This window comes from Polyodon spathula, chromosome 3 (genome assembly GCF_017654505.1).
Source record: "Polyodon spathula isolate WHYD16114869_AA chromosome 3, ASM1765450v1, whole genome shotgun sequence".
Classification (NCBI taxonomy): domain Eukaryota; kingdom Metazoa; phylum Chordata; class Actinopteri; order Acipenseriformes; family Polyodontidae; genus Polyodon; species Polyodon spathula.
This window is the reverse complement of record NC_054536.1, coordinates 93761445-93784168: the sequence shown is the minus strand read 5'-3', so window position 1 is coordinate 93784168 and position 22724 is coordinate 93761445. Positions and strand designations below refer to the sequence as shown.

The following is a 22724-nucleotide window of genomic DNA, read 5'->3' as shown; positions in this document are numbered from 1 at the left end:
TGACTAGGCACAGTATATGAGTATTTATCATCTTTTATGATATATGTAACAATTTTGAAAATATATCACATATTTAAATGAACATTTTTATTCATGTACAATCAATAAACCACTACTATGTTAGGAACATTTGTATATGTACTATAGTAGCCAATATAAAAAAATATCCACACTACGCCGTAAACAAGGACTCGTTATGCGTGTAACGCATTGAAGAAATTAACTCTGCCAAAAGACCGGGAGTTTCTTCCTGGGATCAGGAGATCGAGGACTGATGCCGACGTTGGAATCGTTGGCAAATGTAAGCACTTCCATGATTTAGCAGGGTGCAATATTCACACTTTATATCAGCAAGACTCTATAAAAAGTAGTTATGAAGCCATTACCACACTTTGTAGCACCTTTGAATATGATTATAATTCCAGGTAGTACAATGCAGCAGCATTTTGTGGTTGAGACTTGCTTGCACACACGACAGAAACACATCTGAAGCTGCTCTCGTGTTCTGAAAGGAGTGCAGTACCAGATATAGTCAGCAATGTGAATAATCAACAGCCTGCGAGTCATGTCCCATCAATCTATTCTGTTTCCAAGAGAGCCTATCAAACTCGTCACATTGTGTCTCCTTTAATCAAACATGTTTCCCAGACTAGCTATCACATGCTGCATTCATAGGCAAAGTGAACTGAAGTTCTTAGATCTTGCCAGTACTGGCTAACAAGCATATTGTTTTATATTAGGGTCCTGAGGCACAAAGACAGATCACACACACACTAGACCTTAGCAGAGTGCCACTGACTGCCTTGGTGTGTACTGATGGTACTCATGCACCTTTTACAGCCGCACGATTATCTGTGCACTAACCCCAGACAGTCCATCTCTTCAGCAGAAAATAAAATGCCTTCTATTCACGACATATGTGGAATAATACATGCCATAATGCATGCCAACACTGTACAATAATACATGCAAACAAGAGCAAACCACATATGAGATACAAAATCAGTGAGCTGCTCGTCAGTATGAAAAACCAACTAGTGATTAAGGGAGTGTATCTCTCTTTCTCTGTTATACGCACAGTACTGCAGCATGCCGAAGGAGTGGGGGAAGCACCTACAAGGAAGGATAGGGAACAAAGCTCATGCTGCAAACAGTGCCAGTGTCTGCACCAGATCTGAGAACACACAGAGTACAGTCTGACTGCTAGATACAGGGGACACATTATTCTAACATAATAGTACTCAAGTGATCTGCAGTCTCACTAGCCAGTTATTACACTCCCACAGCCAAAAATGCACATTCAAAAACTATTAGCTTACGATATTTCATAACACACTGCTGTACATATACCACTCCGGATTGGCTAACCCATAGGGCAGGTCTTCTCAACCCCAGTCCTGGGGACCCCAGTGTCTTCTGGTTTTCATTCCAACTGAGCTCTCAATTACTTAACTACACCCTTAATTGAACTCAATTTGCGTAATTACCTTTTTACTTGTTTTCAGCTTGTGGACAGTTGCAGATTTCAAGTTAGCTATAAAAACAATGTACTCTGCAACTTTTTAGGAGCTGAGAATAATTAAAAAGGTAAATTAAGCAAATTCTTACTTCAATTAAGGGTGTAGTTAAGAAACTGACAGCTCAGTTGGAATGAAAACCAGAAGACACAGGCCTTGAAGAAGCAGCAGTGCAATGATTTAGTAATGCCAAGTGCTGCCACCTGTTGGCATGCTCCTGAATCGTCAGAGTCCAGTATGCTGTACACATGCACTTACAGGTGCAGATAAAATGTTTACGGTGCTAATTAACACACTGACCACACATTTGAACTCATTCTGACTACTGCAAAGCACTGGTTGTATGACAGAGGATTCAACATACCACAAACTATTCAACATCAGTAATTAAATCTGCAGTGTTCTACAACCCTGTTCAGCAGTGCACTGCTTGTACCCTTTGTTACTCCACTGTCTGTTATCCTATTCCTCTAGCACTCAGAAGACCTTGTAGTTTGTTTTCATTGGCTTGGCTTGTCCTTGCTACAGTTCTAGTACTGAGGGTTTAAGATCTGCAAGGAAACACTGCATAATACTTGAAAAGAAAATACACATGTTCCACCACAGCAAAAAACTTTACAAATTAGTTTTGTTTTTGTTTTTTGTTTTTTTAATCTTTCCTGCATTTTTTTTTTTTTTTTTACATCAAATATTGGCAAACTTGCAGTCTGCAACTGCACACTGTCACTATTGCTTTTATTTTTTTCCTTTTGGAATACTATTCCAACCCATGTCGCTTGGAACTCAGACAATGTACAATTGCATACAGAATCATTAAAAACCTGCACAATGCACTAGCTGATTCAAACAAAAGCCGTCTCTGCTCAGTTATTGTCATTTGGCTTTATTTCTGGGCCTTACCCAGACTTTTTTTTTTGTTCTAGTTGATAAAGGCAGCAGAAAAATTCCCCAAATGCCTTTTACATGAGTAACCACAGCATTTCATTATTTATATAGGTTAGTACTAGTACTAGAATGGACCGAATGGGATTGAATTAAAAAAAACTAAAAAACAAGCGTCTTGGCCTAAGGTCCCATGCAGTACAGACCACGACTGATTACTTAAGAATAATCATCATACAAAACTCTGCATTAGGCTTCCATCAGCATTTACAATACCATCTTATTAGGCTTCCATCAGCATTTACAATACCATCTTATTAGGCTTCCATTCTATTATCTGGGTCATTTGAAAAACAACACGACAGGGCTCAGTTCCGTTCCACATTCTTTAATTAGTTATTTCCTCATTTTAAAGCACAATCACAATGCCACTGAAACAGCACAGGAAGAAAAATCCTACAATTTTCCATTCAGGAATCGTTTAGTCAGCCAAGTGATACGAGACCTGGTAAACTGGTTGATAAACAATGCACTTTTTCTCGAAGGGAAATAATAATTCACTGGGAGGATCACACAGACACACTCAGTAGCAAGTGGACTGCCAGTGTCTGACTTCAGTTTTGATCTAAGAGCAGCAGTGTTTGTGAAGAGCGAAAGGGATTTGATGATCAACAATATATAAAGAGGCACACAGTATGTATTAATCCTCGAGGGAAATGATTGCAATGTGGGCTTTACTGGGATACGGAAAGTAAAAGCAGGGCTTTGGGTTCATCAAAGCTGTTAGACATCCACTGTTATCTTGAGTACCGTCTTGTACACTCAGGTTTCATTTGACACTCATTTTAGCCACTGACACCTGTAGGAGACAGTATACAATACAGGAAGACACAGCAGGGTGCATGTGGATCCCTGTTGTTTCCAAGCTTGCCTCATTGGTTCTTGAAGAGAATGGGGTTTACTGCAGTGAGTTTCAATCACTTGATTAATGTCCTATTTGGCAGCGGCGGTACAGAGCTGTCTTTGTTATTCTGCAGTGTGAACGAAACAGAAGTGTTTAAATGTGGGTTGACTGATCTCCGTCCTAAAGAGTCGAAGGCAATCAATCCCGGCATGTAAACCTGGCTCTCCCATGTCACAGAACAAGCCAGCAGGGGGATACTGCCAGGAATGCACTGGTCTGTCTGCTGATCACCGTGGTCTAGGATTAAAAGAACTAACACACGTGTCATTTAAACAGTATTTAGAATGCAGGCAAACTGTAAATGCTGTAAGAAAAAAACTAAAAAAAAACCATTAACATGAGACAATCTGTTTGTGTTACTCCGAACTGGATATAGACAACACTTTCATTTCTGTTGCTGTCCGGTAAACTCTTTTACAATGAGTGGACTGTTAATGCAGTATATCCAGCACATGGTTAACCAAATCGATGAGGGCCCTTAATATTAAAAATAAATAAATAAATGTCAGCTGGTACATAAAAAAAAAAACACATTGATTGACTGTCAAGCTGACTGATTTTGCTGGCATCAAGACAATCTCTTTAACAGCACAGTCAGCTAAGAGTCTGTGCAATCAGCTGCTAACAGCAGTAAAGCAGAAATCACCACTCCAGACATTTTTAATAAGGCAGCACTGCTTTTGAGGCTTTTGAGAATCAATGCTGTTTAATGAAAAGTTTAAAAGCTGTGCTTCGAATTCCATTTGGGATCCATGGGGTGCACTGCATTGGCCTTTGCATTAAAATAAAGACTGTGCAAAAGATTTTACAGTGGAGCTCAAGTTATGCTGTATTCAAGTAGCATGACAGTCTGCGACTGCACGCTGTCATTAGCAGGGACATTTTGAGCAATGTAGCACGCTTCCCTTGATTCTGTCATCTTTTTTTTGTTTGCGCGTTTAGAGCGCCATATAATGCATTGCAACCTGACCAAGGCATGCAGGCTAGCCTTTTCACTGGGTCCTAGTGCCAACCAAAGTACTTGTGGTATACGAATAAATTACTGAGAAAAATAAATAAATAATCAATGGCATATTATCCGACAGGTAACCAGTTTTCAGGTACCAGTGCCAACCTCTATCTAATGTTACATTCATACAGTCTGGCTGCAGGACCTATTGGGAAACCCACTGCACGCCACTTAAATTAGTGACAAGTGTCAGTCTGCTGGCAATACACTTAGGGATGTCAAAGACTGGGCCCAGAGTTTTCATTATGAGAAACATGACGCTCTTGTGTTTAATTTAACCCTAACTTTTTTTTTTTTTTCTAAAGGTGGCTTTAAATAAATGAAATTAGGCTGGCTGTCTATAAATCGAGTTTACATCCGATATTGATCAAGATCGACTCATTAGAATATGGATGTGAACACACTGCAGCGAGATATTGATCAAGATCGACTCGTTAGAATATGGGTGTGAACACGCTGCAGCGAGATATTGATCAAGATCGACTCATTAGAATACAGGTGTGAACACAGTGCAGCGAGACATTGATCAAGATCGACTCATTAGAATACAGGTGTGAACACACTGCAGCGAGATATTGATCAAGATCGACTCGTTAGAATATGGGTGTGAACACACTGCAGCGAGATACTGATCAAGATCGACTCATTAGAATACAGGTGTGAACACACTGCAGCGAGATATTGATCAAGATCGACTCGTTAGAATATGGGTGTGAACACAGTGCAGCGAGACATTGATCAAGATCGACTCGTTAGAATATGGGTGTGAACACACTGCAGCGAGATATTGATCAAGATCGACTCGTTAGAATACAAGTGTGAACACACTGCAGCGAGATATTGATCAAGATCGACTCGTTAGAATACAAGTGTGAACACACTGCAGCGAGATATTGATCAAGATCGACTCGTTAGAATATGGGTGTGAACACACTGCAGCGAGATATTGATCAAGATTGACTCGTTAGAATACAGGTGTGAACACATTGCAGCGAGATATTGATCAAGATCGACTCGTTAGAATATGGGTGTGAACACGCTGCAGCGAGATATTGATCAAGATCGACTCATTAGAATACAGGTGTGAACACACTGCAGCGAGATATTGATCAAGATCGACTCATTAGAATACAGGTGTGAACACACTGCAGCGAGATATTGATCAAGATCGACTCGTTAGAATATGGGTGTGAACACACTGCAGCGAGATACTGATCAAGATCGACTCATTAGAATACAGGTGTGAACACACTGCAGCGAGATATTGATCAAGATCGACTCGTTAGAATACGGGTGTGAACACATTGCAGCGAGATATTGATCAAGATCGACTCGTTAGAATATGGGTGTGAACACACTGCAGCGAGATATTGATCAAGATCGACTCGTTAGAATACAGGTGTGAACACACTGCAGCGAGATATTGATCAAGATCGACTCGTTAGAATACAGGTGTGAACACACTGCAGCGAGATATTGATCAAGATCGACTCGTTAGAATATGGGTGTGAACACACTGCAGCGAGATATTGATCAAGATCGACTCGTTAGAATACAGGTGTGAACACACTGCAGCGAGATATTGATCAAGATCGACTCGTTAGAATACGGGTGTGAACACACTGCAGCGAGATATTGATCAAGATCGACTCGTTAGAATATGGGTGTGAACACACTGCAGCGAGATATTGATCAAGATCGACTCGTTAGAATATGGGTGTGAACACACTGCAGCGAGATATTGATCAAGATCGACTCGTTAGAATATGGGTGTGAACACATTGCAGCGAGATATTGATCAAGATCGACTCGTTAGAATATGGGTGTGAACACACTGCAGCGAGATATTGATCAAGATCGACTCGTTAGAATATGGGTGTGAACACGCTGCAGCGAGATATTGATCAAGATCGACTCGTTAGAATACGGGTGTGAACACACTGCAGCGAGATATTGATCAAGATCGACTCGTTAGAATACGGGTGTGAACACACTGCAGCGAGATATTGATCAAGATCGACTCGTTAGAATACGGGTGTGAACACATTGCAGCGAGATATTGATCAAGATCGACTCGTTAGAATATGGGTGTGAACACACTGCAGCGAGATATTGATCAAGATCGACTCGTTAGAATACAGGTGTGAACACATTGCAGCGAGATATTGATCAAGATCGACTCGTTAGAATATGGGTGTGAACACACTGCAGCGAGATATTGATCAAGATCGACTCGTTAGAATATGGGTGTGAACACACTGCAGCGAGATATTGATCAAGATCGACTCGTTAGAATACGGGTGTGAACACATTGCAGCGAGATATTGATCAAGATCGACTCGTTAGAATACGGGTGTGAACACACTGCAGCGAGATATTGATCAAGATCGACTCGTTAGAATATGGGTGTGAACACACTGCAGCGAGATATTGATCAAGATCGACTCGTTAGAATATGGGTGTGAACACACTGCAGCGAGATATTGATCAAGATCGACTCGTTAGAATACGGGTGTGAACACATTGCAGCGAGATATTGATCAAGATCGACTCGTTAGAATATGGGTGTGAACACACTGCAGCGAGATATTGATCAAGATCGACTCGTTAGAATATGGGTGTGAACACACTGCAGCGAGATATTGATCAAGATCGACTCGTTAGAATACGGGTGTGAACACGCTGCAGCGAGATATTGATCAAGATCGACTCGTTAGAATACGGGTGTGAACACACTGCAGCGAGATATTGATCAAGATCGACTCGTTAGAATATGGGTGTGAACACACTGCAGCGAGATATTGATCAAGATCGACTCGTTAGAATATGGGTGTGAACACACTGCAGCGAGATATTGATCAAGATCGACTCGTTAGAATATGGGTGTGAACACGCTGCAGCGAGATATTGATCAAGATCGACTCGTTAGAATACGGGTGTGAACACATTGCAGCGAGATATTGATCAAGATCGACTCGTTAGAATACGGGTGTGAACACATTGCAGTGAGATATTGATCAAGATCGACTCATTAGAATACAGGTGTGAACACATTGCAGCGAGATATTGATCAAGATCGACTCATTAGAATACAGGTGTGAACACACTGCAGCGAGATATTGATCAAGATCGACTCATTAGAATACAGGTGTGAACACACTGCAGCGAGATATTGATCAAGATCGACTCGTTAGAATACGGGTGTGAACACATTGCAGTGAGATATTGATCAAGATCGACTCATTAGAATACAGGTGTGAACACATTGCAGCGAGATATTGATCAAGATCGACTCATTAGAATACAGGTGTGAACACATTGCAGCGAGATATTGATCAAGATCGACTCATTAGAATACAGGTGTGAACACATTGCAGCGAGATATTGATCAAGATCGACTCGTTAGAATACAGGTGTGAACACACTGCAGCGAGATATTGATCAAGATCGACTCGTTAGAATATGGGTGTGAACACGCTGCAGCAAGATATTGATCAAGATCGACTCATTAGAATACAGGTGTGAACACATTGCAGCGAGATATTGATCAAGATCGACTCGTTAGAATACAGGTGTGAACACACTGCAGCGAGATATTGATCAAGATCGACTCGTTAGAATACAGGTGTGACTGCCACTAATTAACACTGAGGAAAAAGATCGACTCAAAACTAGCAACCTTGTTACGGTATATTTTGCAAAAATGTCATAAAATTAAATATGTAGGAGAGACAGCTACAACATTATACAAACACATACAGAATCACCTGTCAAACACAAGAAATACGACAGTAAATGAACCAGTGGTTCAGCACTTTACAAAGAACAAGCAGAAAATTCATAGTTAGACAATGTAATTAGACAATGTACAATATAGAAGAGTAAAAGAAAATGAATGAATAAATAAACTCAGTACCATGAGAAAGGAATAGTAGATCATTACATCATCAACTACAGTATGTGGTGAATGACATCACAATCACATTAATAGATTTAAATAGAAATAAATGAGTGTAGTTGCCATGACATCCAAAGCCTATAAGTACCTCCACTGTTTGTTTTCAAACACACTTTCCCTGACAAAGGTATGTAAACATACCGAAATGTTGGGAAGTTGGCTCTTCTGAGAAAAAATTATAGATAATGAAAACGTCTTCAAAATACTAAAATAGGTAAGATGAAGCTGGAACAGAATGCATTGTACAGATGGTGTTTACATTTAACAAAAACAATGTTATTTTGATTCTTGCACCGTTGCACGTAGAGACGTTATCCTTTGGGCAGCCTCTGCTGCAGCAAACCATAATTCAACTCCTGCTAATTATTTGAACAATGTTGCATGACTGTCGCAATGTATAATGCTAGAGATCTCGCTAAAAGATGTGACAAATATTAAATTTGTATATTGCGTCTGTCTTCATTAACATGTTTTCTCTTGGTATACGTTTTACTTTAAGTGTCGCAACAAAATACAAATTGCTGTATGTTTTTGGCTATCCTATTAAACTGATCTCTGCTTTCATAGATACACAGTAGGAAGGCTTGCAGTGTCGTGCCAAGCCCTCTCACTCTACATCTGGCAAGGCAACTTCAGCTTCCAACACCTGCCCCTCATGAATCACAGTGCAGCGGGAGCTTCTCTGTGGAAACAGCACCTTGATACTGAGTATTGATAGTACAGCAGTGATGATATACGTATAGTAGGGGATCATGGCGTTCTGTACAAACCTTAGTTCTATAACCTTTCCCCACTTTCATTCCAGTCAAATTCAGTAGCGACTGAAAGTTGTTGCCATGGTGTCAGTTGGGGACCAGTTGTAAACGAGATACGATATGGTGGGACTCAGCCTAAATGTTGTAGCTGTTCCTCTTGTGCACCTACTGTTAGAACATCTCAATCCCATTCACAACTAGAGCACACTGGCAGCTTCATGCACCTCAGTACAGCAGAATACTTGCCCAATTACAATTAGAATGAAAAAATGGAAACAAATGTGTGTTTTGCTATAATTGTCATCAGCAAGCACAATTAGCAGTACTGTAGCCTATGGAAAAGGTTTACAAAGCACTCTCCGTTTGATTACTGTCTAATTCAACAATCCATCATTTCTCCCTTTTCATGTTACCCTGTCACCTTGAGGAAAACAATCAAGCCAATGAGAACAAATTACTTTTGCTTTGTCATTCACCCATCATTTACATTGTTCATAACACCATTACTATTAAAGGAGCTACTTAATGGAACTGCCAAAGGTCTTGGAGTGAGAGCTGGGTGCTGTTTAAAGTGACAAGAAAATAAAAATGCCAGTTTGGAAGAGCAGTATAAGGAGTACTGAACAGGCTGGCCCAGCTCTCTTCAAGCTCTTGGACCTCTTCATATGGTGGTGACAAGGGGGCAGAGGGGAAGGACACTGTGACAGCTGTTGCCAGGCAACCAGTAATGGGAGAAATACAACAGAGAAATCAGCAGAGTGGTACACAGGAATTCAGCACAGGAGGACTAGGGAAAAACCAACCGCTGTGTCTCCTATGAGTTTACACAATGAGTTTACTTTTTAGCTTTTGTATCTGAACACTTTTCTTTAGCCATTATTATTTATTTAATGTATCTATTTACAACATATAAATCAAAACTGTACTTTCTTTCATAAAATATTTTAAAGGTGAAATACAAATGATTTTAAAAGGTGAAATACCAATGATTTAAAAACAAACAAAAAAATTTCTCCTCTCCTTAGCATGACAACATTCTCACCAGACAGCCTACTGTTTTACTGTTGATCATTTTGTTTTTCAGATTTCCACCGTTTATTTTTTTTTTAACGAAAATAAAATATATTATTTAACAAAACACTCCTCACAGAGCGAAACAAAAAAGGGTTGCAAAACAAAATCTTGAACACAAAAACCCCAAACACACAGGTCAGGCTGGGCAGATCGCCTATGTCTGTATGGTTTCCATGGTTTCCTGTCAATGTAACGCTCATTGTGGTCCCTATTGGCGCAAGGAAGTACAGTTTCCTCTTGATACTGGTTGATGAGAGTAACGCTATTTGTGGTCCCCGCTGGACAAATGAGAATGTTAATTTCTGAGAATTACCTATGCTGAAGCCTATGCATTTGGTAAATGTAAAACATAAATAAATAAATAAATACATACATTAATAAATATTGAAATAAATTAATACATAAATCAATATAGACATGTATTTATTTCTTTACCTAGATAATTGTTTATTTCTTTTTCACTATCAGCTATAAACACTGCCACTTAATACTGTATGAAACGAAAATAAATACTCAACAGTTCTTGTTCAATTGATTATTAGTGAAGATTTTTGTACATAAAGGTCGTCATGCTTTCATATATTTTTACTTTCAAATTTAAAAAATATATTGTAACAACCCGGACAATTATTGCAGGACTTGTTGTCTGTTCAGTTTGACTTGTCTGTCTGTTATGTTACATCTATTGTAAAGGGAATGGGTCACGGGAAAGTGGGAGTGAGTGAATGAGTGGGGAGAATGTGTCTTGCTGTTTTCAGGGGTTGGAGAGCATGGATGTGACTGGTTGATGAGCCAGACAGCAGTGGGAAACGACAAGAGGTTATATGAGGTTATATAGAGGTTAAACGAGGCAGTCTTCCCAGCGACAGTGAGTGGAAGCGACAGCGAGTGGGAGAAGTACAGGCGTGGAAAAGTACAGAGCAGTTTCGAAGCAGAAAGGAGAAATTGCATCTTGAATTGCTTTAATCAGAAAACAGAGAACATTGGGGAAACACAGCAGCAGCTCAAAGTCAAACAGCCGCGTGTGTTTTTCTGATAACAAACAAGCTGAAACTCGGAGCAGCTGATTCAAATTCAGCGCCGTTTTGAGACACGGGCGAGGGGAGGAGCCAACAGCACAGCAGAACAACGCAGTTAAACGAGGCAGTCTTCCCAGCGAGAGCGAGTGGAAGCGACAGCGAGTGGGAGAAGTACAGGCGTGGAAAAGTACAGAGCAGTTTCGAAGCAGAAAGGAGAAATTGCATCTTGAATTGCTTTAATCAGAAAACAGAGGACATTGGGGAAACACAGCAGCAGCTCAAAGTCAAACAGCCGCGTGTGTTTTTCTGATAACAAACAAGCTGAAACTCGGAGCAGCTGATTCAAATTCAGCGCCGTTTTGAGACACGGGCGAGGGGAGGAGCCAACAGCACAGCAGAACAACGCAGTTAAACGAGGCAGTCTTCCCAGTGAGAGCGAGTGGAAGCGACAGCGAGTGGGAGAAGTACAGGCGTGGAAAAGTACAGAGCAGTTTCGAAGCAGAAAGGAGAAATTGCATCTTGAATTGCTTTAATCAGAAAACAGAGGACATTGGGGAAACACAGCAGCAGCTCAAAGTCAAACAGCCGCGTGTGTTTTTCTGATAACAAACAAGCTGAAACTCGGAGCAGCTGATTCAAATTCAGCGCCGTTTTGAGACACGGGCGAGGGGAGGAGCCAACAGCACAGCAGAACAACGCAGTTAAACGAGGCAGTCTTCCCAGCGACAGCGAGTGGAAGCGACAGCGAGTGGGAGAAGTACAGGCGTGGAAAAGTACAGAGCAGTTTCGAAGCAGTTTGAAAGCAGGTTGACGGCTGCAGAAGAAACTAAACTTCAAAAAAAAAACCCTCAACATGGTCTTCAAGCCAGTAATCTGTGACACCTGCTTGATGTGGGAAATCCGAGAAAACCCAGCGGAGCTAAACCAAGTGTGCGTAAAGTGCCGCGCGATCCAGGATTTGCATAAACTAGTAAGTATGCTAGAAATGGAGCTGGAAGAAGTGAGACAGCAACAGGATCTTGAGGAACTGGCACACCCACAATTCATGGAAGTCTGCATCACCCCTAACAGACTGAAAGCCACCAGGGAGATAGAAGGTCAGAACAGCTGGGTTCAGGTAGGCAGAAGCAGGGAAAAAAAGAAACTTCGTCAAACACAACCACCAGAAATCAAAACAACCAACAGATTTGAGTCACTTCAGAATTTTGATGAGCAGAACCAACAACAAGAGAATGAAAGGAACAACATCCAGGACCCTATTGACAGTGGTGACCAGACAGCAAAAAGAAGGGAGGTCATGATTGTTGGGGACTCCATATTGAGAAACACAGCAAGTTCAATTCGCAGTTTGGACCCCCTTACTACAACAGTGTGCTGCCTTCCAGGAGCCTCGGTCAAGCACATCACTGAGAACGTGGACAGGCTCCTAGAACGAACAGGAGACGACCCGGTAGTAGTCGTCCACATCGGTACAAACAACATTGGAAGAGACAGACCAAAATCCCTGCAAAACAAATTCAGAGAGCTAGGAAGGAAATTAAAAGAGAAAACCAAAACTGTGGTATTTTCTGGTATACTACCCGCACCTTGCAAAGGACCATATGGACAGCTGGAAATAATTAATCAAAACGCATGGCTGAAGACGTGGTGCACACGGGAAGGCTTCACCTATCTTGATCATTGGACCACATTCTACAACGAGGACTATCTGTATAGACGGGATGGACTGCATTTAAATAACAAGGGAACTAGTCTACTCGGAGAAAAGATCCTCGAGCAGGTTCGGAAGCATTTAAACTAGAAAGGAAGGGGGGAGAAATCAACAAAAAAACAGAAGGGAGACCGCATCAAAACAAGAACAACAACTCAGGTAAGACAACCATTAAATGTATTTATCTAAATGCTAGAAGTATCAGAAACAAAATTCTAGAACTTGAAGCTACTGCACTAACAGGTAACTATGATGTGATAGGTGTTACAGAAACGTGGTTGTCTGAGAGTGATGGGGACGAATATAATATTTGTGGGTATACACTGTATAGGAAAGACAGGCAGGACAGAAGAGGAGGAGGGGTAGCGCTATACATAAGAAACAGTCTTGAAGCCCAGGTGTTAAACCTGGACAAAGAAAATAAAACTGAATCAATATGGGTCAGAATAACAGACAAAAATTCAAAAGGCATAATAATAGGAGCATGCTATAGACCGCCAGATTCAGACGGTGAGCACAATAATCTGTTATACAATGACATTAGAAATGTGTGTAGCAAAGGAGAAGCCATACTAATGGGGGATTTCAACTTCCCCCAAATAAAATGGGAAAACCCGGTGGGTAGCGCGAAGGATGAAATAGAAATGGTGGAAATGACAAATGACTGCTTCCTAACACAATTTGTCAAGGCACCCACTAGAGGGGAGGCATGCCTTGATTTAGTCTTTTCAAATAACGAAGATAGAATAACTAAAACAGAGGTCAGAGAACCACTGGCAAACTCAGACCACAACATGGTCTCATTTGAAGTGTTTTTTAAATCCCCAAAAGTAAAGACTAAAGCTAAGGTTTACAATTTTAGAAAAGCAAACTATGAAGGTATGAAACAGAGACTAACAGAAGTAGATTGGAGTAAAATAGAGAAAACACCCACAGAAGAAGGATGGTTGTTCTTCAAAAATGTAGTACTAGAGGCGCAAAACAATTATATCCCTAAAGTAGACAAATCTAAATGTAAAACTAAATTGCAAAATGGTTTAATAGATCAATTAAAAAAAATATTCAGCGAAAAAAGGCACTTTACAGAGCATTAAAAAAGGACCAAAAAGAAAGTACGCAGAAAGAGTACACAGAACTGCAAACGCAAGTCAAAAAGGAAGTTAGAAAGGCCAAGAGAGAAATAGAAATGAACATTGCTAAGGGAGCTAAAACCAATTCCAAAATGTTTTTCCAATATTACAACAGCAAGAGAACATTCAAAGAGGAGATTAAATGTTTAAGAGATACAAATGGCAAAATCGTAGAGGAAGAAAAAAAAATAGCAAATATGTTAAATGATTACTTTTCACAAGTTTTTACAAAGGAAGATACTGACAACATGCCCCACATGTCATCCAGTTCCTATCCAGTTTTAAATAACTTTAGCATAACTGAGGCAGAAGTGTTAAAGGGACTAGGAGCTCTTAAAATAAACAAATCCCCTGGGCCGGATGAGATCCTCCCAATAGTACTCAAAGAAATGAAAGAAGTAATTTACAAACCGCTAACCAAGATCATGCAGCAGTCTCTTGACACAGGGGTGGTACCGACAGACTGGAAAATTGCAAACGTAATACCGATCCACAAAAAGGGAAACAAAACTGAACCAGGTAACTACAGACCAGTAAGCCTGACTTCTATTATATGCAAACTTATGGAAACTATAATAAGATCCAAAATGGAAAATTACCTATATGGTAACAGGGTCCTGGGAGACAGTCAACATGGTTTTAGGAAAGGGAGATCGTGTCTAACTAACTTGCTTGATTTTTTTGAGGATGCAACATCGATAATGGATAATTGCAAAGCATATGACATGGTTTATTTAGATTTCCAGAAAGCTTTTGACAAAGTCCCGCACAAAAGATTAATTCTCAAACTGAATGCAGTTGGGATTCAAGGAAACACATGTACATGGATTAGGGAGTGGTTAACATGTAGAAAACAGAAAGTACTGATTAGAGGAAAAACCTCAGAATGGAGTGTGGTAACCAGCGGTGTACCACAGGGATCAGTATTAGGTCCTCTGCTATTCCTAATCTACATTAATGATTTAGATTCTGGTATAGTAAGCAAACTTGTTAAATTTGCAGACGACACAAAAGTAGGAGGAGTGGCAAACACTGTTGCAGCAGCAAAGGTCATTCAAAATGATCTAGACAAGATTCAGAACTGGGCAGACACATGGCAAATGACATTTAATAGAGAAAAGTGTAAGGTACTGCACGCAGGAAATAAAAATGTACATTATAAATATCATATGGGAGATATTGAAATTGGAGAAGGAATCTATGAAAAAGACCTAGGAGTTTTTGTTGACTCAGAAATGTCTTCATCTAGACAATGTGGGGAAGCTATAAAAAAGGCTAACAAGATGCTTGGATACATTGTGAAAAGTGTTGAATTTAAATCAAGGGAAGTAATGTTAAAACTGTACAATGCACTAGTAAGACCTCATCTTGAATATTGTGTTCAGTTCTGGTCACCTCGCTATAAAAAAGATATTGCTGCCCTAGAAAGAGTGCAAAGAAGAGCGACCAGAATTATTCCGGGCTTTAAAGGCATGTCATATGCAGACAGGCTAAAAGAATTGAATCTGTTCAGTCTTGAACAAAGAAGACTACGTGGCGACCTTATTCAAGCATTCAAAATTCTAAAAGGTATTGACAGTGTCGACCCAAGGGACTTTTTCAGCCTGAAAAAAGAAACAAGGACCAGGGGTCACAAATGGAGTTTAGAAAAAGGGGCATTCAGAACAGAAAATAGGAGACACTTTTTTACACAGAGAATTGTGAGGGTCTGGAATCAACTCCCCAGTAATGTTGTTGAAGCTGACACCCTGGGATCCTTCAAGAAGCTGCTTGATGAGATTTTGGGATCAATAAGCTAATAACAACCAAACGAGCAAGATGGGCCGAATGGCCTCCTCTCGTTTGTAAACTTTCTTATGTTCTTATGTTCTTATATATGAGCCTGGGGACTGGAGACAGTCCAGCGCTGAACTTGAATGAGAAACTGTAGGTGCGACGGAGCGAGCGTGTGAGCTGTGACCGGAGAGAATATGCAGTGAAAGAGCCAAAACTAAAACAGAGGGTTATTATTTTGGATATCATGAATTCTGGCTCCTGACAGGAATTCTCTGTAGTTTCAAATAAAACAAACATTTTGAGAATTCAACACCGTCTCCCTGAGAACTACTTCCTAAACATGAAAATGTTATAATATACTAAATGAACGAATCAAGCTTATTATGATAGTTTTCAAAATCAGAAGAAAGCTTTCAGTATAATCGGGTTAATGCATAATCATTATTTACAAATTCTTGCTCGTTTTGTTACTTGTTAAAACCTGTAATTTACTGCTATACTGCTTGCAAATGTTGTAAAAGGGAAGGAAAAGTTTTGTGGTGTGAAAGCTGGAAGTCTGCATTGCTAGCATGTCTTGGGTTCGATTTATATTGCAAAATGAAATTACACTTTCATTGAACATACATACTTTTGCACACATAACTAACATGCACACATATATATATATATATATATATATATATAGCAGGATTTGAGACCCAACTATTCATACTTTCACTCCAACTACATAACCGCTACGCTACACAGATTCACATTTTAACCATTTCAACATTACTTACATTTACCCTGTTCAAACGGCAATACATTGCCTCAATCTAGGTTGAAATGTGATTATCCATTAAGTGAAAAAAGAAGTAACAAAAACACATGGGATATGTGAAAAAAAAACAAGTTGTCAAAAGTTCCCAGCCATTTAAAGTGGAGATATCAAAAACACAAGCTAAGTTTCAAGAAACCATTGGGGCAACCTTGCCCAGCAAAAAGCAAATAGGCACAACTGTAAAACCGATGGGGGCCAAGGTAGCCCCAGTTGTTTCTACTAACTTGGCTTATGTTTTTTACACAAAGCAGTGTAGGAAAACCTAAGAAAACATTTAAATTAGAATGGCGGTGTAGCATGAGAAACTGCACCCCATGAGATCAAATGAGTCAATGTCATTATTAATGACTTTCCTTTGATTCAGAGAGCATGGTGATGTTCTGCACAGTATGCAAAACACACCCACATGTGGCTGACCATTCTACTGTAAACTGGAATCTATCACAATACATTAAACAATAAGGCTCATGTAATGTGTCTTCAGGCAGACAAAGCCACAACTGTTCTAGATAAAACATCTATGGACATGTGTTTCTTGCGTGTGAATGAAGAATTCTGTAGATCTTTGAAGCATCTTTTCTACATAGCCTATCATATTACTTCAAGAGATAAAGCCTTGAGAGATTTCCCTTATCTAGTGGAGCTATTACAGAAATGCAATGTAAATGTAGTGCACCATACACAAGCCGTCCAGCTAGTGCAGAGTTCATATGGCACATAGCAGCAGTAATTAGAGAAAGTGTACTTGAGGAAGCATAGAACTCAGTTGCTGTGAGACTGCTCATTGATGCCTGTAGCGAAAGAACTGTCCATAAGTTTGTAAATGTATTCCTCTGCTTTGTTGATCTTGAAGAGGTGGTTACATTGGCTCTGAACTAATTGAAACAGTGAATGCAGGTGGTTACATAAAATCACTGGCTGTATTTTTTTTCAAACTAGGAAAGAGGAACCATGGATCTCAGGTTTAGGCACTGAATGTGCTGCAGTTATGTGAGGAAAGCATGGGGGAGTTTCGACTCAATTGAAATAGTCTTTGTCATGGCTGACCAGTGTGCATTGTGTGGCACGCCTCTTGCAGCTTGCAGTTCTCCATTCCCAAGAGAAATGCCTGTTGTAAGAGAGACTGAACGAACCATAACATTTGTTTGGCTTCTGTCATTCTTCACCCAAAAGAATGACAGAGCTGGAGCTAACAAGCAAATTGCTACACACTGAACTGTGGAAATCTGTAGAGGTTTATTCTATGAGATGGGTAAGTAGCCAGCTTGGTGCAGTTGGTGCTTTGTTTAATTATGATCTAGTTGTATGCCATTTGGAAAATCTGAGTATGTGATGAAGTAAACAAAGTAAAAGGCATGCTGAAGTTTCTGAAAGATGGAAGGAAAACCTGGTTCATGTCATTTTAGATGGATTATTTGTCATCATTGTTTAGGTTGTCAAAAGTGTTTCAGTCTGACAGCCTATTGGTGACCCAAATAAAACCAAAAGTGGAAAGCACTATACTGACAATAGAAAAGCTTCAACGCAGACCAGGAGGCCATGAACGTAATTTTCTCACTAGCACTGAATCAGGTCCACATGCCTCTACCACTACCAGCTGCCAGTCAGCTAACCCCAGAAAAACCGAGAAAAGATACAGAGGTAAAAGTTAAGCAGCTTCAGCACATGAGCAAGGTCATTGACTGAGTCATATAAGCAGGAAATGAAAAGTAAAATGTGTGCTAAACTTAAACAATACTTAGTGGATCGTTTTGAGCCAATGTGGAACAATGCATAATCGCAGCTGTTCCGGGTGCTTGACTCATTCTCTTGGCCATCAGACCCCAAAGAGCTGACAAACTATGGAGTAGCAAAAATCACTGAACTGGGTTTCAGGTTTATGCCTTTACTTAAAAAGGCAAATGGATTTTCCAGTGATGAAGCAGAAATAATATCTCTACTTCTGCAAGAGTGGCAAGACTTCAAATCAGCCGCTAAAGATCTGGCCACCCTGGCTGGTGCTTCAAAGGGTTTCTACAACAGCAAATGTTTCTCAGCATAAAGAGTGATTATTACAGTCTTCCTTACAATGCCAACAAATACTGCTGCTTGTGAGTGACGATTCAGTGCCCAAAACAGGATTAAAAGCATGATCCAATCTTGCTGATATTGATAATCTAATTGTGATCAGTATGAATGGACCATCACTGGAAAACCTTGATGCTGAACCTGCTGTTCTGCATTGGTATCACAAAACCCCTGGCTATAACATTCCCACCCCTGTCAAAAACATTGGGGATTACACTGTGAGGCGGGAATTAAGTTTATTTAGTTTTTTGAATGTGAAGAATTTAAAATGCAAACACCTGTGCAATATTTTAATGTCTGGAGTAGCATTGTTAGGCAGATGTTTCTAATTCATTTTTTAAGGTAGAATGCGGTCCGTAGTAGAGCAGGTTGTTTTGGGGAGATGGCATCATCTTCATATCCTTAAAATAGAGCCCATTTTTTGCATTTGTTTTCCAATGCAGGCTTGAGTATATACAGTATTCAGACCTGAGCCTGCTCCTCCTACCTGCGATGCGGAGGACGGCCCTCTCCGCTGCGTCCAGCACGGTCCCATTCCCGGACGCTGATTTGGACCGCTTGGTTCTCTGGTGCTTGGACAGGTTCCAGGGCAGAGTGTCCCCCGGGCTGGGAGAGCTGCTCCCCCCACTGGAGCTCTCCTCTGCAGGAACCTTCGTCTTCTCCTTCCTCCCAGACATGGGCTTCTGCACAGGGACACAGAGACAGGGCATAAAGAAGGGGCAGGGAAGCCCTGAGACCCAGGCTGAGATAACCAGCTTATGGAGTGCTCAAGACAAGGGTTGTGTTTTCTGTGGAAAATGTAAATCGTGTTCAACAACATGTTAAGGTGGGCCACAAAGGTTCATTTTAAGTTTAGTTTAATTTAAACATCAATGTTACTTCCTCTGAGGAGTTAAAATAAAGGACAGTACTGGTACAAGCAGAAGCAAGCCACTGTGTCAATTCTACTGTATATAGGATTACTGGTACTTAAGTAACTTTGAGAACAAGTGATTTTTATATGACGTAGAGACACAGCATCCTAAACTGCTTTTTGTAAAGCTGTGCATCGGCAGCCCTAAAGGCCATCTCTTTGACAGACCAACGGATTCCATTCCAGTCTACAGTCCCAATGGTTCAGTGCAGACAGCTTGGTATTTCTCTATTATAAATAGAACAAACGGCTTCAAGACAGTGCTAGCTCTGAACAGTGCAGGAATTCAAACTGGTTAATAATGGTGCCTCTGTTAAGGCAGGTCACTATGGGTGTAGACGTACACATGCAATGACCAGCTAGAAGTTCATTCTATTCTTTCTCTAATAGATCTAATGTATGGCAAGTGGAGAATTTTGCATGTGAGAAATGACATTCCAGAACATGAATCCTACAATAAATAGTAGATAATAAAAGTGTGCTCTCATTCTCTTGTTAGTATTTCTTCCCACTACAAAAAAATAAGCATGTCACTGAAACTGAAGCTGCATCACACTTAAATATAAGCGGTTTTGTAGATAAGTGCAACACTGTGTACAAGTTACCCCTGCGGGCTATACTTCATCTTTTCATACGCTACAGTTAACCACCAATGACTCTGTCTGCTCTGGAACACTACAAGGGATTACAAAAATAGACATTTCCTATAAACTGGTTTTGTCAGCAGCAGGTTCCACATGGCTAGCAATGGCTGTGTTCAATGGCTGAGTTATTGACATTAGCATTTACTTTGATTGCCATTTTGAAAGCTCTTACAAATGGATGCCAGTTGTTGGCCCCTAAAGTAATCTGCAGGCCAAGCAGTTGCATTCTTGTTAGGGTTCATTTTCAAAATAAGTGATGTGTTTAATGAAAAGATAAATTGCTTGCCAATAAGTTTAGTCAGGCAATTTGGAGGAAAATGGTACTGCAGCCAATGAACAGCAGAGAAGTTAAGAGACAGCCCAGGTGGTAAATCTAAATGCCGTCCACCACTGTTTCAATCATTAAAAGAAGACCAATAAGTGTGTGCAAGTCTCTTAAGGATATTAATGTTTGTCTTTAAAAGTAAATAAAATTACAGGTTTTGTCCAAATATTATATTTCAATGATGTCTCAGGTTTAGACCAAAATAATAAGACATGAGCAGCTTTAAATACAATTCTGCAGTGCAAATACTGAATTGGGCCCTGCCAATTAAAAAAACAGCTTACAGTGTTACAGTATCACTAAAGACTTGATTACATGAACCCTCCGTTGTGTGCAGGACTCTGCTCTGTACCTAATGCACTTTATTTAATAGAGTGCTACCATATTAGTTCGTTTTTTTTTTATTTCTTGATTGAGCATGTCATAATGACAATTTCACAGTAATAATCTGACTATCCAAAAGAATCAGACCAGACAACAATGTTCCCAGTAAGTTTCACTGTTAGTAAAGGTTGAGTGGAATTTTTTTTTTTCTTGAACTCTGTTGCAGAATTTGACACATCAACAATGTACACCTGCCTTAACAAAATGAAACAGTAAAGTGTCAAGGGATGTGATTGCTCCCAAAGTTTAGAGTCCCAACACCTGCGAAGGGTTTCTTTAGATTTGTTTGATAAGACAGCAAATGCATTGTTGCTGACTTGCTCACAGCAGTAACAGATTACAACCATATATTGAAAGGTATTCCAGTAGCTGATGCATACCTCAGTGCTTGTGTTTGCACATTAGTTATTGCAGAGACAGCAAGACACTAAAGCAGCCAATATACTGCACACAGGGGTGGGAACAGACCTGAGATTATAGGCATCCAAGAACATCTTAAAAAGTGTTTTAGAAAATATTTGCATTCCCAGGACTTCTTATTTTTAATTAAGTCAATTAGTTTGCTTAAATGTGCATTCCAAAACTATCTTGCAAGTGCATAAATGTACCCTCAGGGTAACTCTACAAACACTTATATGTACATGTAATGATTTAATGTGTGTTCTGTGATCTAAGTATTAAAAACCGCCCCCAAATTCCTCCTGTAAATAAGAACTTGGTCTCAGCTTTCTTAATCCACTGAATGCAATTTAAAATAAGTAATTTGCTACTGAACCTTGTAAGAAAATGAACCATGCTGTTTTAAAGTTCATATTTTATTAATAATTTGGTTAGTTACTAGATAACAATATACCATGGCTTTGTGTGACAGACAGCAAATGAATCCTAGTTAACAATCTCCCTCCTGACCTGTGAGGGCAAGGTATAACAGGAACAGAGTGCCCTGGACTGGATGGTTTGACAGGTCATTCCAGGGTCAGTCAGAAGCTGGCCATCCAGGAAGGGGGTGGAGCCACAATACCAGAAGTCATCGCCTTAATGTGGTAGGCGATGTGTCAGTCATGGATTGGAGGATACGTGATTGCTCTCGATGGAAGCTTCTGGCAGTGCCTGAGTGGTGTGATGCAGCTTCCACTTCCTGATTATTGATCCAACTGTGCTCACTGAGATATCCAAACACTGGGATATTATTTTGTACCCTTTCCCTAATCTATGTATTTGTATTACTTTATCTCTAACTTTTGTAGAATGCTCTTTGGTCTTCATTTTCCTTCAGATTCACAGCCTTACCAATGATCCTTCAACAATGGGGTTTTTTATCCAGAAAATGTGACAGCAACTTTAATGGTTCACAGGTGGAGTTTTCTCAATGGTATGACATCACAATCTACTGTAGTGTCTGTCAGTACTGGACCTGCTGTTACAGGTTCACAGTAGCTGCAGAATTTCGAATCACATTTCAGTAACGGGTTCCAATGATTACTAATCCTCCACTTGAGTTCAAAGACCTGTGTAATTAACTTGGGGCTCTGCCACCCAGTTTAAATCAGGCTGCTTGGAAAATACTGAGACCACATTATCTATCTGCTATACTATTTATTCAAGTGTTGAATTCATCAGATTTTGAATTTATTTCAGCTACATTTAAATTGTTGATTCTTAAGATTTTTCTAATCAACCAAGTTGGCTGACTGGGGGGGGGGGGGGGGGGGGGGTAGATGTACTGAGAGTGGGTCAGATCGCATTGCAAACATACCACAATTTGCATTTTTCTTA

General features: G+C 40.1%; 1 protein-coding gene across 1 annotated transcript in view; it reads right to left on the bottom strand.

Annotated features, from left to right (window-relative positions):
* The window catches only part of LOC121313685 (microtubule-actin cross-linking factor 1-like), a 38302-nt gene extending 18590 nt beyond the window's left edge, over positions 1–19712 (bottom strand). The window contains exon 1 of the mRNA XM_041246470.1: positions 19170–19712. Coding sequence (XP_041102404.1) covers positions 19170–19392 — 223 coding nt within the window. The 5' untranslated portion in view covers positions 19393–19712. The remainder of the gene's footprint in view (positions 1–19169) is intronic.
* Positions 19713–22724: the final 3012 nt, after the last annotated feature.